The sequence below is a fragment of the Xenopus tropicalis genome, chromosome 9 (genome assembly GCF_000004195.4).
Source record: "Xenopus tropicalis strain Nigerian chromosome 9, UCB_Xtro_10.0, whole genome shotgun sequence".
Classification (NCBI taxonomy): Eukaryota; Metazoa; Chordata; class Amphibia; order Anura; family Pipidae; genus Xenopus; species Xenopus tropicalis.
The window spans coordinates 50,596,099-50,618,073 of NC_030685.2; the positions used below are offsets into that span (position 1 = coordinate 50,596,099).

Here is a 21,975-nt window from a genome sequence, read left to right on the forward strand (position 1 = left end):
TAATTAAAAAACTACAAATAAAAAATGAAGAGCACTTGCAAATTGTCTCAGAATATTATTCTCTACACCATACTAAAAGCTAACTCAAAGGTGAACAACCCCTTTAATTCCCTTTCATGCAATGACACAGCATCTGTTGGGAGGCTGTAAGGGTAAGAGTTCAAACTTACAACTCAGTTCAGTGATAGCTGCCTCCAAACATGCTTCAGAACCACTTGTTTATAATCTATTAGAATCTGCACTTGGGAAAGGAGGTTGTGAAGTAATTATGTAGCTGGTAAGTGGTTTTTGGACTCACCTGGCATAACAGACCGGACCATGACAAATATTACATTTGTTCACTATGCTAAAGTATCATTTGGTAGAAAGCAGGATGTGCAAATGGATGCTGTGTGGGCACCAACCCTAACAAATAACAATGGTTTTTGATTTGGGGCTAACAAAATGCTCAAGATATTTTTTTAAAGTATCATCTTAATGAATATTAGTGATTAACTACAAACCATAAAAGAGGTAACCAGCTCATGAACACTATATAAACACAATATGTGTAAAGAGTAAATTGATAGGCTTTGAAATCTTTCCCAAATATTAACTAAATGATTGGCTAATGTTGTGAAAATACACTCAACTTGCAAACTTGAATATATTCATACATCTTTACTAATTACTGTTTTGCAGAAGGCATTGTAAAGCTTTGTCATTTATACCATCATTACTGCCTAATTCCATAATTAGGTGATTGTCAAAGTGCAGGGTCATTAAGAAGGCACAATGGCAGGAACAAAATAAAAAAAAATTAATTTATGTGTTTACCCTGTCATAACCAAAGAGGTGTGTTTTTCATTTTTGTTCTTATATTGCAATGAAAATAAGGAGACTGGTATTTTGTACTAGCTTTAAATATTCAGAACACTAAACTGCAAAAAATGATGTGCTAGTATAATGCACAATGAAATATGCAGACAACTCTAAGCTTGTTCATATAACAACATTCTTGTAATGGGTCAGATCAGCTGCCTTTGGACCAAGTATGAGCATTTACAGGCTAAACATTTAAACCGCATAGGAAGCAGAAGAGAGACACTTGCCACTTGGTGATTACTGATGGCCTTCCCACCATGCTTATGTCACTCTAAAGTGGCTGACTGTGGCTATTTGGAATGGCATAGCTGTATACTCATTTCTGTACTTCTACTTTATGTGCCAATCTGAACTTACGAATAGTTAAAGGCAAACGAACATGCAGAACAGTAAAGGATGTTACTTGTAGCAGCAAGCAAAATGCTGATCCCTGCTGTGATTGCTCCCCATTCACTTATAGGCACTGATTTTAGTAATAATAATTGTCCAGAGTGACCGGTAGCTTTTTCTTTAGTTAACGGGGGACAATATGTGGTGGGTAGCATAATTTTCACCACATGTAGCATCGACTAACACAACACATGTGCCATAACTCTTAGTGGGCAACTGATCAAAACTTGAGTTTGTGGTTTTTTTCACACTTCGAGGAAAAAATACAATAAAATGTGAATGCGAATATACTCAAGAATGTTCTTAGGAACCATAAATAGTCTGGTTTATGCTCTGTATTTGCTGCAAAAAGTCGTAAAGTAAAAGATGACAAGGTTCGAAGAAGTCAACTTTACTTATTTTACCAGTTTTTTAGCCATTAAAAATGAATGGAAAAATGTGATTCTCACCAGTGTGAGACTTTTTCACTTTTTCCCCAGACAAAATGTGCACATGAATATTCCGTTGCAATTTTGTATTAAATAAACTAGCATTCAAGAAGAAAGGTTGCACAGGTTTTTGTCAGTTATTTTTTTCCAAGTCTTTTTTCCCCACAAACTCAAATTTTGATCAATGTGCCCCTTAATGTTTTGAACAACACTTGTAACCAGTGATTCTTTCTTCTAAAATATTAAGAGGAGAAAAACGAATAGCCAAAATTAGTAAGCTGACATGAAAGCCTACAAATACAATTTAAAGTTTGTTGTTCATCTAAGCCGTAGAAAACACACAAGACTGGGCTTAATGTTCTGCATTATGGTTTGCCACAGGCTACATCTAACACACTATCTGTATAAATATGCTAGAAGACTCAAATATGAACACCAATGGTTGTCAATATGACCTGTAAGTCATGTCCCCAAAAAAGGACTTTTAGTCAATAGCTGAATCTAATAGGTAAAGCACTGATACAGATGCTCTTTCTAGAATAAGATACCTAGCTACAGTAATATACAATAAGCATTATTCCAGTAGGCTGGGGGTCCAGATGAAAGTTTTTCATCCACTGCTTAAGTGCCAAATGATTCTCTACGTGCTATTCAGCATTCCCAAATCAGCTGCTATAGTGCAGTAAGGTGGGCAAAAATGTAATCAGCCAGCATTCCCAAGCAACAGCTAGTACTTGCTAAAAAAAAAAAACACAACCTGTGATCACCTCTGCACATCAAAATATAAAAGATCAAAGAGTTCCAATACTTAATATAGCCAATCAATCCGGGCTTGACTTCCTGCTGCGGTCAGCAAAGGCTCAACACAAGGACACAAAGATAGCTGCTTCAGAACAGCAGACCTTAATTTGTCCCAAGCCTTAGCGCAGTGGGTCTTTATTGCAGCATCATTACCCACTCTATGGCTACACAAACTCATATTCATTAAAATGTACTGCATTATGCAGGCTACATTGAACATGTGTAAGGAAAAGTAAAGATCTCTCTACAAGGTTAACAGACATGCACCAGATAAACATCGCTTGCTCCAAGCAGATAACCTGAGTCAGAACTGAAGGTGCAAATACATAGCTAGATCTACTCATTTGATGAAGCTGGGCCAAAATTGGCCTATCCGATAGCTGGCTTAGGGCCAACAATTAAATCATCCATTGTGGCCTACAAAGCTAAAAATATAAATAAAAGAAATAAAATGAATAAATGTTCAAGAAAATTTCCCCTTGCACAACTTCAGCTCTCTTGCCGAGATCAACATATAATCCACAAATACCACCTTCACTTCAAACTAGTTTTATATTCTTACATTATAACTATAATATCTTTATAAAATAATCAGATATAACTAGTTAGAAGTGCTTCTTTTGTTTGTGCATTATATATACTTACATCTTCTTTAGTAACATTTTGTCCTTGGCTGCTGTGGCTTTTGCCAATTTTAGCAGAGCTAGATTCAGGTCCTGAAATGTCCGTATAAGAGATCCTATAATGTATTAAAATAGCAGAACATTGATTTGTCTGGATAATAATGAAATGATTTTAAATACACACTTATTTAAACACAATATGTTTGGCCTACAGAATGACTTACTTAGGTCAAAATACTGCTATAGTGGGTAGTCTAACAGTAGAATTTGTTTATATTCTTGGTTCATGCTTGCAGTTATGTATAACATTTTACTCCAAGGCGGATTTCTCCTAGCATAAAAAATGCCAATACTGTAAGCGCAGACTGCTACTGTTAATGAAACAGCCTGTCACTGCACATACAGAGGATTTTGGCTCAAAAACGTATGCATTTGCAGGCTGAAATTCACCATATTTGCAGAGTGACATGAATTTGGCATTAATGCCAATTATTCTGCACTGGTTGAAATTGTCATTTCCAGGCCACATTACCTGACGAACTTAGAAATACTACTGTTGAACAAATCTCCATAGTGAAGTAAAGTAGATGCCAATCTATGAAATAACACATTTGGAATTTAGCAAAGAATTTGTATTTCAAATACTAAATGTGTATAAAAAATACCATGATACCCGTTTTTCAAAAACACAGCGTTCAGCTTGTATGGTCCACGTTATTATTTTTAAAAAAAAACATTGTACTCAAGATGCGAATAGCAGCATCATTATCCACTTCGTTTCCTTTTAACTTGTTTTCTGTTGGTTCTGGTAGTAGAAGCTGTAACTCTGCTTTTGTTTTTACGCAAACTATACGGCAACAGTTTATTTGGATTTTGTTTAGAGGCTCTATTGTTACTAAGGTCCTCATTGTTTCTACCTTTAGATTTATTGGGCCCAGAAGTTTTCCATGTTTCTACATATGTATTTTGGTTCCTCTTAGAGCGAGTTTGTGAAACAAGTCTGGATTTTACAGAGGTTTTCACGTGTTTACTGGCAGGCGGCTTGTTCATACGACCTTTATTCACAGTCTTTGGCCTTGGTCTATATGCCTTTACAAGAGGCAGTGATGACTTTAAGAGTGAAAATGAATTGCTTTTTTTACGCTTATCTCCGGATACCTGGTCTTGTTCTAGTCTTCTCTTATAGCTTACCAATCCTTGTTCTGCAAGCTTAGAATTTGTGGCATATTTTGATTCTGTATGTTGATTCATCTTACATTTTGATTTTTTTACATTTCTTCTCTGGAGCAACGAACCCCTCTTGGGCTTAGAGGGAGGAGTTTTAGTCTTAGTAGCTGATAGGATGTCTTTTTTGTCCTTGATAAGACTGACATTGCAGGGTGAAACGGGAATGTGTCCATATGGCTTATCAGGATTTACAGACTTCAGACAATCAGATAATTCTGTGCTAACAGATGTTCCACTTCCTTTTAAACTTGAGTTTGTATCTTTTCCTTTAACAGAATCAAGGTAGAAAGATGTAACAGAAGAGGTACTGAAAGATTTCTTAGAAGCAGTTGAATCTTTCTGTTCGGTGTCTAATTTATCAACATTTACATCACTACTCAGGCTTCTGAACAGTTTTCGAACACATGGGCCTTTGGTACCCAATCCTCTCACAGAATTATTTGGAGGTGTTTTAAGGATGCGGTTCGTTATTGGATCATAATACTTCAGCGGTGACTGTTTATACTTATAAATAACAGGGTCCCTGCTGTCAGTGGAACACTGGTTTCGAGCTTTCTTTAAAGCAGAAACTGGTTTTACACTGTAGAGCCTTGAATCAGGATAAGACAGAACGTACACCATAGTCTTGGGCTGTACAGGAGTTAAAATTTTGGTATATGATTCGGGAAGCTTAAGAGCACACATTTTAGTTTTCATATCTGGGGTTCTTTCTGCTTCAAAATCATCAATATGTTGGCCTCTGTCATGGGATTCATTCTCGATACATTTTCGCTTAACTACTGGATAGTTGACTAAGCTTGTTTGAGTGCCATGACTAACCTTAACTATTTGACATCTTGATGCCAGCCTCCATGTTCTTCTAGCAGGTTTACTTAGATTTGGTCTTAAAATAGATTCATGTTTGAATGAGGAAACGTCACAATCATCATCTTCACAAGGGGCATCAATAACAATGGGCAATTCAAGTGATGCTTCCAGCTGATTAAAATCTTGTTTTTGGTCTTTAATGTTAATTTCACTCTCCTCGGGATTCATTTTAGTTTTTATCTTTCTGTTACAATTGGACACAGAATCACTTTCAAAGTAGCAATGGAATTTTCCTTTCCTAAACTGCTTAACAAGAGCTTCAATTTTCAGATCATCTTCATACATTATTTGTGACCATGTTTTACCAATAAAAGATGGAGGCACATGAGGAAGGGCTGGAAGAATTACTTCTTCCCTTTTAGCTGTTACATCTTTTAATTTCTTTAATGGGCATGCATTTAGTACAGATGTTAACTTTGATTTATAATCTTCATTAAGTTTCACATTAACTGCTCTCAGCATATCCAGATTTTTCACAACAGCCTTTGATTTATCTTCTTCTGATTGCAGTTGTGCATTCCAGTCAAAACTTAAACTTGAACTATCAGTGCAGCCAAGTAATGACTTAATGTTGATGGATGAAACACTTTCATTATCATTTCCAGGCAAATCATCACATGCAATTCCATGGCAATGCCTTCTGATAACTTCTTCAATAATTTTATCCACTGTGTTTCTTTCACCTTCACTTGAAACTGATGCTTGGCATTGGGACTGGATGTTCTTCCTAATACTGTCATGTGTTTCCAGGGGACTCCTCAATACAGGATTCCTGAGAGTGGGAATTTGTTTCCCACAAGATGAAGTGGAGTCCATGTTAAAAATGTTCAAATGTTTCTTTTGGAAATTGCCAGTTGAACTTGGGGTCACTTCAGGACTTGGGCACTTTGTCAACATTTCATATGCCTTACAATCTGAAAAACTGTTTTTTGTGGGTGAAGAATATAACGGAGCATGTGGTGTATCAAAACTCCTATGTTTTGATGGCAGTGAGCTATATGAAGAAATTGGTAAAGTGCAAATAGGGAGTCTGTGAGGTATGATACTTACAGTCGAGCTTAAGTCTTCCTGCCTAATATTCAGAGTACACTTGTTGTGAGTTTTTACTGCTACGGAAAATTGCTCCTTTCCGTGCTTTTCAATAACTGTTTGTGTAAAAGGGATCTTCAAACTGCATTTTTGAAATTCACTGGCAGTATGTGACGTAAGAATATTCTCTGGTTCTAATCTGGGTAGCTCATCACTAATATTAATAAGATCATTTTTCAGGATGTGATGAGGAGACAATGAGTCAGATCTCTTTTCTTCGAAACAAGGAAGTAGAATAACATCTGGCATGTCATCATATGTTGGCCTACAAAAAGAAAATAGTAACCATGCATTACCAAGTAATCATACAAATGCTCACATATTTTTGCTTTGCTGTTTTTGTGAACAGTAAAAACAGTACTGGAAAGTTATACTGAAGAGAATTATAATTTGTAGCGCTCTCTACAGGCTATAAATAAACTGAGGCAGTATGGATACAAAGTAAATACACATGCTATATTTTTAGAGTTACATTGTCAGCTACATTTGGCTGGCCACGTCTCTTGTGATATTAGACCATGCCCACGGTGGGAAGCTGCTACTTTTTTCTTTTTTTTGTAAAAGAATTGTAATACTACAGGACAATGAGAAAGATGGTTATAGTGAGTGAAAATAATACAGACTTAGTAAAGCTTTAAACTGTAATTTGAGAAAGTAATACATTGAAAGAAACTAAAGAAAGCGAAGCAAATATTTTTACATTCAGTTCTTAATGCTTACATAATGAACTGAATTAGTAAGAGATTTCCAATGTATGTATGTATGTATGTATGTATGTATGTATAATTTTATTTATAAAGCGCTACTTATGTACGCAGCGCTGTACAGTAGAATACATTAATACAAACAGGGGGTTAATAAGATAATAGATAAATACAAAGTATAACAATAAATACAAGATACAGTTACAGTTGCAATAAGTTAAGAGTCAAAGACACAAGAGGATGGAGGTCCCTGCCCCGTAGAGCTTACAATCTATATTGTAATACAGTTCCATCAAAATAACATAATACCTATGTACATCTTACAATATAATTGTCAAATAGCATTTTTATCTAGTGTTTGGTTCTATCTTTCATAGATGCATACATAAAGCCACCCCTTTCTGAAGAAACATGTGGTACAGAATGCATAAGAATGTCCATGTTCACGGGTTCAGAGAGCAAGCACATATACTCCCCTCTACACTCTGCTCACAATACTGATGTTATAATATAAATCTGAGCTTTCCATAATAAGGGGCATCAATAAAGGAAAGTTCCAAGCAAATTCTATAAAACTAGGAGTGGAATATCTAATAGCTACATTGAAAGATACTTGATTTTTTACCTCTGTTGAAGGACTCAAAACTATGGGAATTTACATCAAGAATATTAACAGTTTAATAATATAGGAAAATTATGAAATAATAATGAAATATTAGCCAAAATGTTTATAATAAGCCCCATAGCCAATGATATTATCATCTTTAGTAATGAATAATTTTATCTAACCAGAATAAGGGATAAGGAACTTTGCGGGTACCCATCCTCCTAATTTTAGATTTAAGATTCCTCATAGGCAAAAAAAGGATCAAGAAAGATTGGTCGGTAATAAATTATCTTCTTCCAGATTAAATGGTTACTTTAGATTTCAAAAATGCTTACGTACATGTGCAAGAGACTAACATTAGAAATATCTAAGTGTACGTATTAAAGATGACAACACCAGAATATCTACAATTTGTAGCCCTTTCATTTGGTATAAACAAGTGCTCCAAGGGTTTTCACAAAATTTCTGGTAGTAATGACTGCCACATTTAAGGTCTCAGAGTATCAATGCTTCAGTTTTTAGATGATTGTCTTTTAAAGGCAAGCTCCATAGACCACCTTAGGAGAGATCTTCTGCTTACCATTTCTACTCTAAAAAAAAAAATGGGTTGGTTAGCAAACTGGGAAAAAATTTCTGGGCTTCATTTTCTATACAAAAACAGGAAATTTGTTTTACCCAAAGTCAGGTATCAAAAGATCCTTCTGACATTAAAAGACCTTTACATAAAGGAAAGATCATCCCTAAGGCAAATCCTAGAAGTTCTTTGGCTTTTTTTCAATAGGCCGTTCCATGGTCAAAGGGCCATAAGAAACAACTGCAAAATTTTCTTTTAGGTGGTTGGGACCAAAAGGAAAGATCCTTAGACAGAATATCTCATCTTCCCTTGGCAGTAAGACAGTCTCTGCTTTGGTGGCTCCAGGTAAGTACTTTTAAAGGAGCATCTCTTCTACAGCCAGCCCATTGTGCTAAAAACAAATGCCAGTCAAAAATACTGGGGAGTTCATCTAAATGTCATATCCCATAAAGGCAGCTGGGAGCATCAAATAAGGGATCTTCCAGCAAATCATTCTGAAATGGAAGCCATTTGGTAGTCACTCCTGTCATTAAAATACTAGGTAAAGGGCCACCTTGTACAGATTCAAACCAACAATACTGCAGCAGTCTGCTATTTAAACCATCAGGGTGGAACAAGGAGCAGTTTTAATGTCACAAACTTTTTTTTCATGGGCTGAAGAAAATCTTCTGGGTCTGTATATAAAAGGTACAGCAAATTCTTGGGCAGATTACCCAAGTCTGAAGGATATTCTTCCAGACAAATGAGCACTCTACCCAGAAGTGTGTCATTGTCAGAAATTATTTGATTAGCTCACCTGGATCCCTATGACTGTAGAGTAATGAGTCCTCTTTTCTATTTGTATAAGGAAGGCAGAAGAGGAAGTATATTATTTGTGGGTTAAATGCACTTGAAATACTTAAATATAGAGGATTCAGATAAAGAAAGAGACTGCAAAACTGAATAAGGTTGCTGAGATTTTTTTTGTCACTCTTCTTTTTCTGGGGACATTCAATGGCAAAATGCCCTTTAATTACACAACACAGGCATAGTCCTTCTCTTCTTCTACAATTCTTTTCCTCCTGAGAAAGTGGCCCCATAAGGTCCCGGTTTTTGTGCCAGCACTGGGTTACTTGAACCTTGCCTCTTTGCTCTCCGCTGTTGGAACCTTCCATTAAATCCCCCAATGAATCAGGAAGATCAATCTGGGCCAATTCATCCTTAATCAAATCTGTAAGCCCCTTACGGAAGTGATATCTTTGAGCAGATTCGTTCCAATTAGTATCAGTGATCACTCTGCGAAATTCAGCTGCATATTGAGCCACTGACCTCTGTCCTTGCCACGGATGTAATAAATCTGCTTCAACAGCTGCACTAAGATTAGGATTATTAAAAACCAGAGCCATAAACCTGAAGATACTCTTGTCAAATATCCCAAAATAGGATCTTGCCTTTTCCCATAAGGTGGCCATGTTGCTTAGGGTGCCTGGCCAGCTTGGCCCACCCTTGGTAGTTGGTATTGTTTTATAAACACTGAGGTATGGGAGAACAAATGCAAGCTTTATGGGGGTGGGATGTTTTTAATTGGACAATGTTTTTTTTTAACCTAAAGGGAAGAGCTGATGTCATGGGTAAGGGCTGCCTTTGGGACTGAGGGAAAAGGTATTTACTGTGAGTATAAATCCTATCTATCTTATTTTATTAATATGCTGTGGTGTCCTTAATAAAAAAAAAACATTCAAACTTGTTGAATGTCAGTTTTATATTCAATTAAATTGAAAAGAAACTCAATAAATTAATTTGAACATATTAATTTGATTTCCATATATTTGCACAATCAACAAAGTGAATTCCAAGTTAATCCTGTACAAGCAAATATCCTAAATTGCTAGTTTTATTGACAACTACTACAGATCGGTCTGGATTCTGCTATCCAGACACCTGTTATCCAGAAATTTCCAAATTAGGGAAAGGCCAACACAAACAGACTCCATTATAAGCAAATAATTAAAATTTGTAAAAATTATTTCCTTTATCTCTAATAAAACAGTACCTTGTACTTAATCCCATCAAAGATATAATGAATCCTTATCGGAGGCAAAACAATCTTATTGGGTTTACTTAATATTTAAATATTTTTTTTTTTTAGCAGATTTAAGGTATGGAGAGTCAAATAAAGGAAATACCCTTTATCCAGAAAAGCCCAGGTCTGGAGCATTCTGGATAACAGGTCCCATGCCTGTACCACAGTTTAAAGGCTTACCTACTGTCATGGTAATTTTGTGGATGATAGAGATGAACATCCTGCAAGAAGCGGTCCATTAGTATTCCGGCACTAAGTCGATTCCTGTTGCAAGTTGATATCTGTCTGTGCTGCTCACTTTCAAGGTGCTGATTAAGAAAAGCACATAACTCATATTTGACTGTAACCATATTATATTTCAAAAGTTCTATACAGAATAAAATATTTCATAAACGGAGAGATCAACTTTGCTAGAAAATCTGGGGAAAGCCAAGGTGAGCTTCATGCTCATAATAGAATCTGTGGCTTCTATTTCAAAGAGGTGAACTAAAATGAGACCAAACATTTAAATTCACATTTCTAAGGTTGAACACCGTATTGATATTGAAATGATTTAACCCTCTCAGTGCCAGACAAAAAAACATTTCACAATGTAACATTGTTATTGAATAACAAATTTTGACTGCGCTTAGCACATTTTTAAGGTGTGCTTGAACACGACATACTTCTTTGGAGCAAAAATAAATTTCATTATGGTACACTGCACACAGGTGTAAAATACAAAATGTGCAATCCTTCTTCCAGGCAGATGTGGTCACTAAACAGTTTGCAAAAGCCATATTATATTTGCACAAGGAAAAAATGTTTGTGCAAGGGAATGTAATGTTTGGGACAAAAACATTTTTCTTTGATATACTCCTGTGCTCCTTAGTGTAAAATTATAAATCAAACAATTTAGATGTGATTAAAATGCACATTCCAGATTTAACAAAGTTAAATTGCACACCTTTCAGTTTCACCATGTAGAAATTACAACACTTTTTATACACAGACCCCCTTATTTCAGGGCACCGTAAGGTTTGGGACAATGTAATGGTAGGTATATTAAAGCAGTCATGTTTAGTACTTTGTTGCATATCCCTTGCATGCCAATCGCCTCACTGAACTGTGACTGTGCCTGACCCTACAGATCTTAATAAAAAAATTTGGCTGGCGACTTAGACTGTGTTTTAGATTTTGGCCCCCTTATGTGATTGATACAGGTTAATCTTGGTTTTGTCTGCTTATAACACCTTTTTCCATAATTCTGCAGGCTCTTTTAATTATTTTTTCACAAACTGTAATCTGGCCAGTTTTGTGGCTAACTAGTGGTTTGCATCTTGCAGTGTAGCCTCTGTATTTCTGTTCATGAAGTCTTCTGCGGATAGTAGTCTGACAAACACACACCTGCCTCCTGAGATTCTCTCTTTTGTCATCAGCAGTGAAGGTCTTCCTTGGCATACCAGTCCCTTTGAGATTACAGAGCTCACCAGTGCATTGTTTCTTTTTAATGATATTCCAGACAGTTGATTTTGGTAATCCTTATGTTTGACTGATGTCTCTAATGGTTGTATTCTTGTTTTTCAGCCATATAATAACTTCCTTGACTTTTGTTGGCATAGCTTGTCTCCTCATGTTTAACAATGGCAACTACAGACTCCAAATGATTGATGCAAGCCTAGGTACCTTATCCCTGCACTAATGAAGCAATGCAACATTCATTAATGAAACACTGTGAAGTTAATTGTCCCAAATATTATGGTGCCCTGAAATGAGGGGGACTATGTATAAAAAGTGTTTTCAATTTTACATGGTGAAACTGAAATGTATGCAAATAACTGCAATCTGAATTATTTCCTATTGGAGAAGGCCTTCCTGTAATTTGGAGGTTTATGGATAAAAGGTATCTGGATAAAGGGATCCCATAGCTTTATGATATGTAATATTTTACAACACCCTAAAAAGAATGACTAGAAATGTTGTTTATAATATTCTGAATTTACCATACCACCCAAAATGCACAGCAGCCCTATAAAAATAATGATCCATACCTTTAAGTCTACAACATACAAAAATGTGTGCCATTAAATATTTTAAAAGCACTGTTTTATCTTGTTTGGCAGTTATTTGTGTGCAGCACATAATCTATGCAATCTAGGCTGCTGTTGAACACAACCATAGAGGTTGTCATAAATTATACAAATGTTAGCAGAAAGTAATATAAAAGCTGATGCAACAGTGATAATTATACATTGTAGTACAGAATGTGTCAATGCAATACAGTAATAATCAAGAATACTTCTACTGCATATATATAGTTTACTTTAAAAATTGGTGTTGTGCATAGTGTAGATTGCAAATATACTTTATATTCCACTATTTACCACAGCGAGGTAAATGGAGACCAACCACAGTTCTTTTCCAGAGATTAAGCGCTTTATTTAGATTTTCAGGCCCAGAGATAGCAAGTGGTAACAGCTCTTTCAGAATTTGCCCACAGGTTATAGCTAGCAAAGGACTTCTCCCTATGCTCTATCATGGGCATGAAAAACTGTGTTTTATTACTGAATCCCTAAATCAGTAACAATGACAGCAGTGAGGCATGGTGGTCTTGGTGTCCCAAACATACAAAGACATGATGAGCCGCACAACTGAGGCAGCTCCTGGCGTGGTCTCAATGGATCTCTTATATAATCTATTAAAACAACATAGTCAAACTAAGCTCCAACCTGTAAGGGCTCACACAGGCCAGTGTTCAGTCTGAAAATGTCCAACAGTTAATTTTCAGGCCAAAATCTGCCTTCTGTGCTGACTGACAGGCAGATGCCATTTTCTGTACTGGAGTTTTTACACCTGGGGAGAATACATCAAGTGTGTAATAAGCCTAAAGCCACAGCATAGCTTAAGAATTTGCTTACAAAAAAAAAACAAAAAAAAAACACACTGGACATGTAGTCGACAGCCAATCCTAAAATTGAATTTCCATCAGTAGTGGTATATTAATCTGTTCATTTTTCTTACCATTTCCAAGTTGATGTAGTGAACCTGGCAGCAGTTGCAGTACCCTTGTCTGTAATGGCCTGGAGGTGCACTGTTTCCAGAATGCACTGTAATTTGTGCATTTTCACTATTAAGAGAAAAAAATGTATTATTTCCGGCTCCCCCTCAAACTAATAAATCAGATATGCTGTAAAGCAAATGACCAGGTATGGGATCCCTTATCCAGAAACACGTTATCGAGAAAGTTCGGAATTACGGAAAGGTCATCACCCATAGACTCCATTATAAGTAAATAATTCTAGTTTTTGAAAATGATTCCCCTTTTCTCTGTAATAATAAAACAGTACTTCGTACTTGATCCAAACTAAGATATAATTAATCCTTATTGGAGGCAAAACAAAACCTATTGGGTTTATTCAATGTTTAAATGATTTTTAGTAGACTTAAGGTATGGAGATCCAAATTACAGAAAGATCCCTTATTAAGAAAACCCCAGGTCCCGAGCATTCTGGATAACAGGTCCCGTACCTGTACTAAACTTTCAATACTGAAAAATGTATTTGCCTTCTTCCTGCAACCAGCTTTTGGACATTATTTGATCAGATATTTTTATTTTATCCCATTTCAATACATGTATGGGATGCATTATATGGAAACCTGTTTTACAGAAAGACTATGTCCTGTCTTATTGAAAGCAAAACAACCCTATTGGGCTTATGTAACGTTTAAAGGAGAAGGAAAATCATTTTGGCATTTTACTGCCAACAGATTCGCAACATAAGTGCTACCTAGAACACTATATTTATTCTGCAGAAAGCTTTATCATACCTGAGTAAACAGCCATAAATATTTCTCTGACTTCTTGCAGACTCTGGCCCACTGAATGAAGTATTTTTCTGAGAGGGGAAGTCAGATAACCAAAAAAGGAGACAAGATAAAAACAAATTGCTGGCCACATTTAGCAGCCACAAATGCAGCTGAAGACTCATCAAGTTGTTTGTCAGTGTCTCACATGTCTCACATAAATATACACAAAGGGGCCATAATTTTATGTTTTTTTTATGTTCTAGGTAAGGACTTTGACTAGGTCACTCCATACCTTTATACAGTTGACATATAAGTCAGATATATTTGACATTATGGGAACTTTCTTTACACAGCTCAGTGTTTTTTCTTCCTATTTGGCTTCAGATCTTCTACACTATTGAGACAACTGAAGGTATGCCTGCAGCTTGAGATTAACTTCCTTCTCCTTTAAACTACTGTAGAACTATAACTTTCCGAAACCACATAGCTTTTTGGCACTTTTATGAAATATTCTTTAATCGTAATATCGGTAGAGTGTATATACTTTTCAGTGGCTTCTGTTTCTACACACACACATACAAAATCTCCTGCTTTCACTCTTTTTCAAAAACATGGGACCTCTTGAAAGTGAAAACCAAATACATAATTTTACAGGAACCAATCAAACAATAAAGCAAAGTGGCAGTCTATCAGAGGACCTAGATGATTCCCTATTCAATATCAAGCCAGATGTTTTAAGCTAAAGCTGAAACACAGCAATAATCCAAGAGTAGAATGTCTGAAACACCCCCCATTACAATGTTTTGGGATAACTTAAAAAGAGATCAGCATGCTTGAAATGTCCAGAGCTAAATCAGTTTTGCATTAACACATGGCCCAAAATGCTTGCAGAGACACCTTGTTCAACAGCTACAATCATTTTGTTGCCATCATTACAGCTAAATGAGACACAAGCAGATACTGACTGTAAAAGGGCAACTAGTTTTTTTGCACACATCTCCCATACCAAAAAGTGGCATTACACAAAAGTGGCATAATTGTTTCTTTTTTTGCAATTCTTTTTTTTTTTTTTTTTTAATCTCTTTTTATTAATTTCCAATATAATTACAGAAAAGCAAAGATACAGAAAGAAAAAGAAAAATTGGGATAAAGGGGAAAGGGACAACGCACTATTCAACAATAGACACACAGAAAAAAAATCAACTTAATTAGTCAAGAGCTTACACCAAGTTAATTCTAAATGCTTATTAATCCTTTACAAAAAAGACACCTTACTTCAATTAAACCCTTCATAGATAAACTAGTTAACAGTCTAATTTATTTAGTTCTAACCAGGGTAACCACACTGTTCGATATTGCCCCATCTCATTTTGCAATAAATATGTTATTTCCTCTAATTTTCGAGTTTCTTTTTTTTTTTAATATTTTTTCATATAATTTTTTTTTATATATTATTCTGAAATACAATATTTTCTGTAACCATTCAATGTGATTTCTTCAAAAATACCTGCTGATGCTTTCAGTCTTAATATGTTCTTCCTCTGTGTCTTTGTTATCTACACCTGCAAAAAAGCAAGCATGGTCTATCAAACTATATTTAATATAAAAAATGAACAATCACCATTTAAAACACATTTCCCCTCCCCACAAACTAATATTCACCGTTACCTACGTACCTAGGTTATTGGTGCTAATGCAATTATCTCTGCAGAAAGTCAGCTGTGCGCCCAACCCCCTCGGAAACGAGCCAAGGGGGCTGGCAAGACAGTCGAGCGATGCGATCGCATCACAGCATGGACCTACAAGCAGCAGACGCGATTGCATTGCGTCTGCTGCTTGTGCTGTGTCTTGTTTGCCCCCCCCAGCACCACCCATGCACTTCCTGTGCTGGAAGGACCACAGAGAGGACCCCTGCCTGCGATCCCTGAGACCTTCTAATTGTAAGTGCTGTTTATTTGCCTCATACACACACACACACACATTTACACACAATTTAGCACAGGTTTTGTTTTGTTTTTTTTTGCTATTTTGCACACTCTAGCACACATTTTAGATATGTACACACGTGTATACACAATTTTTTTTTTTTTTTTACCCCTTTTTCTTTAGTTTTTTGCCTTTGTATGCAAGAAATTGTGTGAGATAAATGCGGCAAACTGCAACATTTTTATGCGATTTTCTGTCAAAAAGACCACTAACTTTAGGAAAGCTTTGCGACTTGGTACTTTGGAGTAGAAAGACATGATTTGGGGGAATGTGTACTTTCCAAAAATATATGACTTTCTGGGGTGAATGTACTTTTTACTACCATTATCCCACATATAATGATGTAAATGTGTTGATTTTGCAGGAGCTGAAATGACTTTGTAAATCAATTTAAGATCTACCAACTAAAGGGCTTCAAAAGATGTGTCAATCCAACAAAACCAAAAGACCTACAGTTTATATATCAGCTGACCTTGTCTGTTCCTACTTTTCCCCCGTAATGCCTAGCTTGAGGAGTGCTCACAACAACAGGAATGCAGGCTGTCTGGGCAAGGACCACATAAACAACCTAAATGCAGTCCTCACCCCGGCAGGATTTTTACACTTGCCTGATCAATCAAAAATCAGTCAGATTCTGGTCGGCAGGCCTGTCAAGGGCTCAATACTCAGGCCAATAAACTGCCAACTCAGTCCAGAAAGACTGAATCAGCAGCTGTTAGAGACCCATGTATGGCCATTATTCTGCATTGACCACTGCTTAACCATCAACAATAAAAAAATGATTTGTACACTAGTGGCAACAACTGCAACTAATAAGGTCCTCCAATTTAGATGATTGGATATAAAAGTTTCACCAAGCTTAAAAAAGGCAATAAGGAACTGCTATCATTAACATATCAACTCATCATATCTGGGATCCAAAAAGCCTCTGAAATTCACCAGCAGTAAGAAGAGAAGACTAGTGGGGAAAGAGGGAAATGCTCTGGTTTATGCCCACAATGCACCTAATCCATGGTTTTTCTGGTTCTACTGTTGTTGGTAATAAATCATTCAACTTCCCCTTACCTACACATATTTACAAGGCAATCACCACTTAGGTCTCCAGCAAATATTGTTAAAAATAGAGAGAAAAAAGGCTGGTTGCTTAAAGCGAGAACCATTAAAGGAGAAGAAAAGGCAAAGTCACTTGGGGGTGCTAAAATTTTAGCCACCCCCAAGTGACTTTAATCGCTTACCTTGTACCCCGGGCTGGTGCCCCTGTTAGGAGAAAACAGCACCAGCCCGGGGTACCTATAGCGGAGCGCTTCCTCCTTCCGGCTTTGTTTCGCAAGGACTAAACGACAGGCACATGCACAGTAGAGTGAAAAGCCGACTTCTCTGTTAAAGTTCGGCTTTTTCACTCAACTGCGCATGCGTGCACTGAAGCAGGAAAAAGGAAGCGCTACAGGTACCCCGAGCTGGTGCTGTTCTCTCCGAAGTCACTTGGGGGTGCCTAACATTTTGGCACCCCCAAGTGACTTTGCCTTTCCTTCTCCTTTAAATCTTATTTTTAGGTGCTTAATTGCTGTTCCTTACCAAAACCCCAATTTCTTTTGTAAATGTTTTCTTCCACTGTGCAATCACAGACACAGCTCCCTTAATGGCAGATCTGTCAGTTTGTACCTGCTGGCAATGATCATCAATGGCCAATCATATGCCCTACTGTTCTCAGGCATGTAGACAGTCCATAGGCAAAATGTATAGAGTCACCTAAACTGCTTTTAAATCAATTTCTAGAATTGCTGCTTTTGTAATGTCTTCCTGATCAGAGATGCAAAATGTTACAGGTAGTATTTTACAAAACAGCATATTTTTATCATGGCTATATGTATATCACAGTCATGGCTATGTTTGCTAACAGGAATGAGTAAAACTTAAGAAATGATAAAAAGTAAGCTAGTGTAGTTCTGTACCACGTTGTGAAGCCGGTGAACCTTCCTCGGACGGTTTTCTCTTGTCAAACATCTGAATAAAATAAAAGATGAACATCAAAATAAGGCGTAGTCATAAAAAAATAAATTAAAAAAAATCACACTCAGATTTTAGTATAAGATTGACTTTAAACAGTTTGGTGGAACAAAGATAACGGGCCTCATTTAATTAGGTGCAAATTTTTTAAGCCTTGGCATCAATACTTCAGTTTAAAAGGTAATAGCCCTTAACAATAATTAGTTTGGGGCAACTGAAATGCTGCCCTTCTGTTACTGATTCAGATGAAAACTACCCTAACTAAAGAGGGAACTGTTGGTAACAAAACAAAAAAAATTTTTTTTTTTTTTTTTTGCTGAGGTGATTTTTCTCAAGGTAGTATGCACAATCCCAAGAAACAGGCACAGCCAGCATGCATTCCTCTTCGTTACTATTGGAGACTATCTGCTGTAGAACAATAGTTCTGTAAGAAATAGTAAATAAAGTGACTTTGTACCTTACTAGTCTTAAACAAAAGACCTGATATTATAAATGAATGAAGTAAAACTCCAGGATCACAAGTCCTTCAGTGATAGTCATTTTTCAAGGTTGCCTGCACCTTTAAAGGAAGAAAAAAAATTACAGGTTACTTTACTAGCATTCAAGAAAGCAAGTTTGAAGATGGTTACATATTTCAGAAAAGTAAATAATTCCTGGTAATTGCATTCAGTCTCAGCATTAGCCTCTATATTGGCTTATTACAAAGTCAGCAAGAACATTCAAGACAGAATAAAAATCTTAAACACATTAAGGAGAACTAAAGGTATCATTATTGGCTGGTGCCAAAATGCTAGCCAACCCCCAGGGTTTATAATTACTTATCTGATACCTCGGGCCAGAGCTCCTTTTAGCAGGAAACTGCACTGGGCCAGGGTATTTCTGTAGATGCTCATTTGCTATGATCTTCTTCCACTGTCTTTTTTCCAAGCCTGGCCAGGTGACTGCGCAGTAAAGTGAAAATGTCGGCTTACTGTGTCTAAGTCTAGTTCTCATGCTAATTCGCATGCACCTGCCTGGAACAAAAGAAGACGCTGAAGAAGATGGCGACAAGGAGCTTTTACAGAAATACCATGGGCTAGTGCAGTTTTTAGCAAACAGGAGCACTGGCCCAGGGTATCAGGTAAGCAATTACAAACATTGGGGGGGCTAGACAGGAAGCCTCTGACAGCCTAAAGTAGAATTAAAAGGCAATCATATGTTTTTTTCACATTAGTGCATTAAGTATATTAATTTTTTTAAAACAATTAATTTGCGCATTAGTGCTTTTGTAGATATTTACAATACTGTTTTTTATTCAGATTTTTTTCCTACTTAGAAAAAGCAAGGCAATTAGTGCACAACCACCCTGCAAAAGACAAGTCTTGCTAATTCAAACACATAGCAGAAACACTTGATCATTTCCACTCATCAAACTGCATCCTCGTTAGTCAGAAACACTTGACACCTCCTTCAATATTGCCATAACTACTGAGCAATGATGCTAGAAGGCTCCCCTACCAATAGGTAAAGGCCATCATCCAGGGCAAAAGGGAACAATGCTAGCTGCCTGCCAAAGCCACTTTTTTCAGGAATACAGGTGTGATGCCTGGGTCACCCAAGGAAGAGCCTCAACATCAGTCAGATCATCGTTTCTGTTTCTTAAAGAGTACAAGTATAGATGTTGGTCTGTCCACTAAATATTTTGAGTCTCTGTTCCAGCGTAGACAGGCAACTCATTCACCCCAAGTAAATATTATGGGCGTCAGTATTGTACAAAGGAATGCCATGTAGCAAGCCATTGTAAAGGCATAAAACTAACATTCTGAAGCACAATATTTCAAAAGAAAGCAGCAAAGTCGTAAAGTGGGAGCCCTTTAAAATCCAGATCCGCTGCACTGCTCACTACTAAACCCCTCACACATGCACTAAGGCACAATAGATTGTATGAACCAGCGAATCTCACATCATATTGCCCAACAGTACCGTTTACACAGCATCGCAAATACAACAGTCCCGGCTTGCTGTTTAAATATCCCGCAACGCCATGTAAATATAGAGCTATTCGGCTCCGGCCGACCTACTCATATAGCCGTCGCAAGGATGTGACGTATTCGGCGCAGTGACAAGTGAAGCTCGGTGCTCCCGAGAGAAGTGAATGTGACGCCACGGAGAGAAGAAGAGCTGGGGAAGCAGGCGGACCCAGGAGGCGGCTGGTGGGAGGAGCAGAGGGACATTGGGGAGAACGTTGCGGGGGGAGCTGGATGAAGTTAAGGGGGAGCTGAAGGATTTTGGGGGCGGGAGCTGGAGAAAGTTAAGGGGGAGCTGAAGGATTTTGGGGGCGGGAGCTGGAGAAAGTTAAGGGGGAGCTGAAGGATTTTGGGGGCGGGAGCTGGAGAAAGTTAAGGGGGAGCTGAAGGATTTTGGGGGCGGGAGCTGGAGAAAGTTAAGGGGGAGCTGAAGGATTTTGGGGGCGGGAGCTGGAGAAAGTTAAGGGGGAGCTGAAGGATTTTGGGGGCGGGAGCTGGAGAAAGTTAAGGGGGAGCTGAAGGATTTTGGGGGCGGGAGCTGGAGAAAGTTAAGGGGGAGCTGAAGGATTTTGGGGGCGGGAGCTGGAGAAAGTTAAGGGGGAGCTGAAGGATTTTGGGGGCGGGAGCTGGAGAAAGTTAAGGGGGAGCTGAAGGATTTTGGGGGCGGGAGCTGGAGAAAGTTAAGGGGGAGCTGAAGGATTTTGGGGGCGGGAGCTGGAGGAAGTTAAGGGGGAGCTGAAGGATTTTAGGGGGGGAGCTGGAGGAAGTTAAGGGGGAGCTGAAGGATTTTGGGGGCGGGAGCTGGAGAAAGTTAAGGGGGAGCTGAAGGATTTTGGGGGCGGGAGCTGGAGGAAGTTAAGGGGGAGCTGAAGGATTTTAGGGGGGGAGCTGGAGGAAGTTAAGGGGGAGCTGAAGGATTTTGGGGGCGGGAGCTGGAGGAAGTTAAGGGGGAGCTGAAGGATTTTAGGGGGGGAGCTGGAGGAAGTTAAGGGGGAGCTGAAGGATTTTGGGGGCGGGAGCTGGAGGAAGTTAAGGGGGAGCTGAAGGATTTTGGGGGCGGGAGCTGGGGGATTCTGGGGAGGGAGCTGGAGGATGTTGGGGAGGATGCTGGGGGGAGTTGGAGAGGATACTAGGGGGGAACTTGAGGATGCTGGGAGGGAACTGGAGGAAGTTGAGCGGGAGCTGGGGGATGCGGTGAAAACTTTAATAAAAGACAAATTAAAAAGTTAAAAACAGACAATTCTATAACATACCAAAAAAGGTAAATAGTAGAGTGAATTATTTGCTATATAAACAATGTAATTAATAAATTAAAACTACACCATAAAAATCATGACCGAAGGAAAGGTAAAAACTAAGTAAGCTTTATCAGAAATATCTATGTAAATACAGCCATAAGCACTCACAGAAAAGCTGCACTGACTTCTCTGAAAAAAGATTTCTTGTGTCTGTAATTCCTGTGCCACAGACATGTAGCTTTCTGTTCTCTGCTCTTTCCTGCTCCCCCCTCCCTCAAGAATGCTAAGAACTCACTCCCCCCCCCTTAGGAATGTGGATCTGAGCCAATCAGCAGGAAGCTGACTCATAGTCCTACTAACTGAGCATGTACACTTGGGTCTGCATGTCTGTGCAGGAGCAAGGCATTATGGGAACTTTCTTTACACATCTCAGCGTTTATTCTTCCCGTTTGGCTTCAGATCTTCTGAACAGGTGAAATATGGGGAGACTTAAGGGCACTATTGAGAGAACTGAAGGTATGCCTGCAGCTTGAGATTAACTCTTTATTAGCCTTTCCTTCTCCTTTAAATGCACAGTTGATCAGTGCCAAAGGCTACAGGAAAAAAACAAAAAATATGATACAACCTAGCACAATATTATTGTTTGAAACATATTTGTGTGTCACCCACAAACTTTCTCTTTAAAGGATACATTTTATATAGTACTTATTTTTAGT

At 37.9% G+C, this 21,975-nt stretch overlaps 1 protein-coding gene across 6 annotated transcripts; it reads right to left on the minus strand.

The window, feature by feature from the left end:
- Nucleotides 1–714: 714 nt before the first annotated feature.
- Nucleotides 715–20,170, minus strand: zdbf2 (zinc finger DBF-type containing 2). 6 transcript variants are annotated; one of them, XM_004917749.4, is made up of 7 exons: nucleotides 20,076–20,170; nucleotides 18,473–18,574; nucleotides 17,961–18,012; nucleotides 15,530–15,584; nucleotides 13,237–13,342; nucleotides 10,417–10,544; nucleotides 715–6,554 (listed from the first exon to the last, which is right to left on the minus strand). In XM_004917749.4, exons 3-7 carry the CDS (start codon nucleotides 18,010–18,012, stop codon nucleotides 3,872–3,874), a joined length of 3,024 nt encoding a protein of 1,007 aa, XP_004917806.2. In that variant the 5' UTR covers nucleotides 18,473–18,574; nucleotides 20,076–20,170; the 3' UTR covers nucleotides 715–3,871. The 6 variants fall into 6 exon arrangements, with proteins under 6 accessions (XP_004917806.2, XP_004917803.2, XP_002936437.2 ...); XM_004917746.4 differs by having other exon boundaries at nucleotides 19,978–20,149; XM_002936391.5 differs by having other exon boundaries at nucleotides 19,958–20,149.
- Between the last annotated feature and the right edge of the window lie 1,805 nt (nucleotides 20,171–21,975).

Bases quoted from the DNA above. Each gene is read 5' to 3' on its own strand.
- zdbf2 (XM_004917749.4), bottom strand. From the start codon at position 18,012: ATGTTTGACAAGAGAAAACCGTCCGAGGAAGGTTCACCGGCTTCACAA. The intron at 15,585-17,960 runs GTACAGAACTAC...GCTTTTTTGCAG, and splicing joins TTCACCGGCTTCACAACGTG to GTGTAGATAACAAAGACACA. The intron at 10,545-13,236 runs GTAAGAAAAATG...TTTCTTAATCAG, and splicing joins ACTACATCAACTTGGAAATG to CACCTTGAAAGTGAGCAGCA.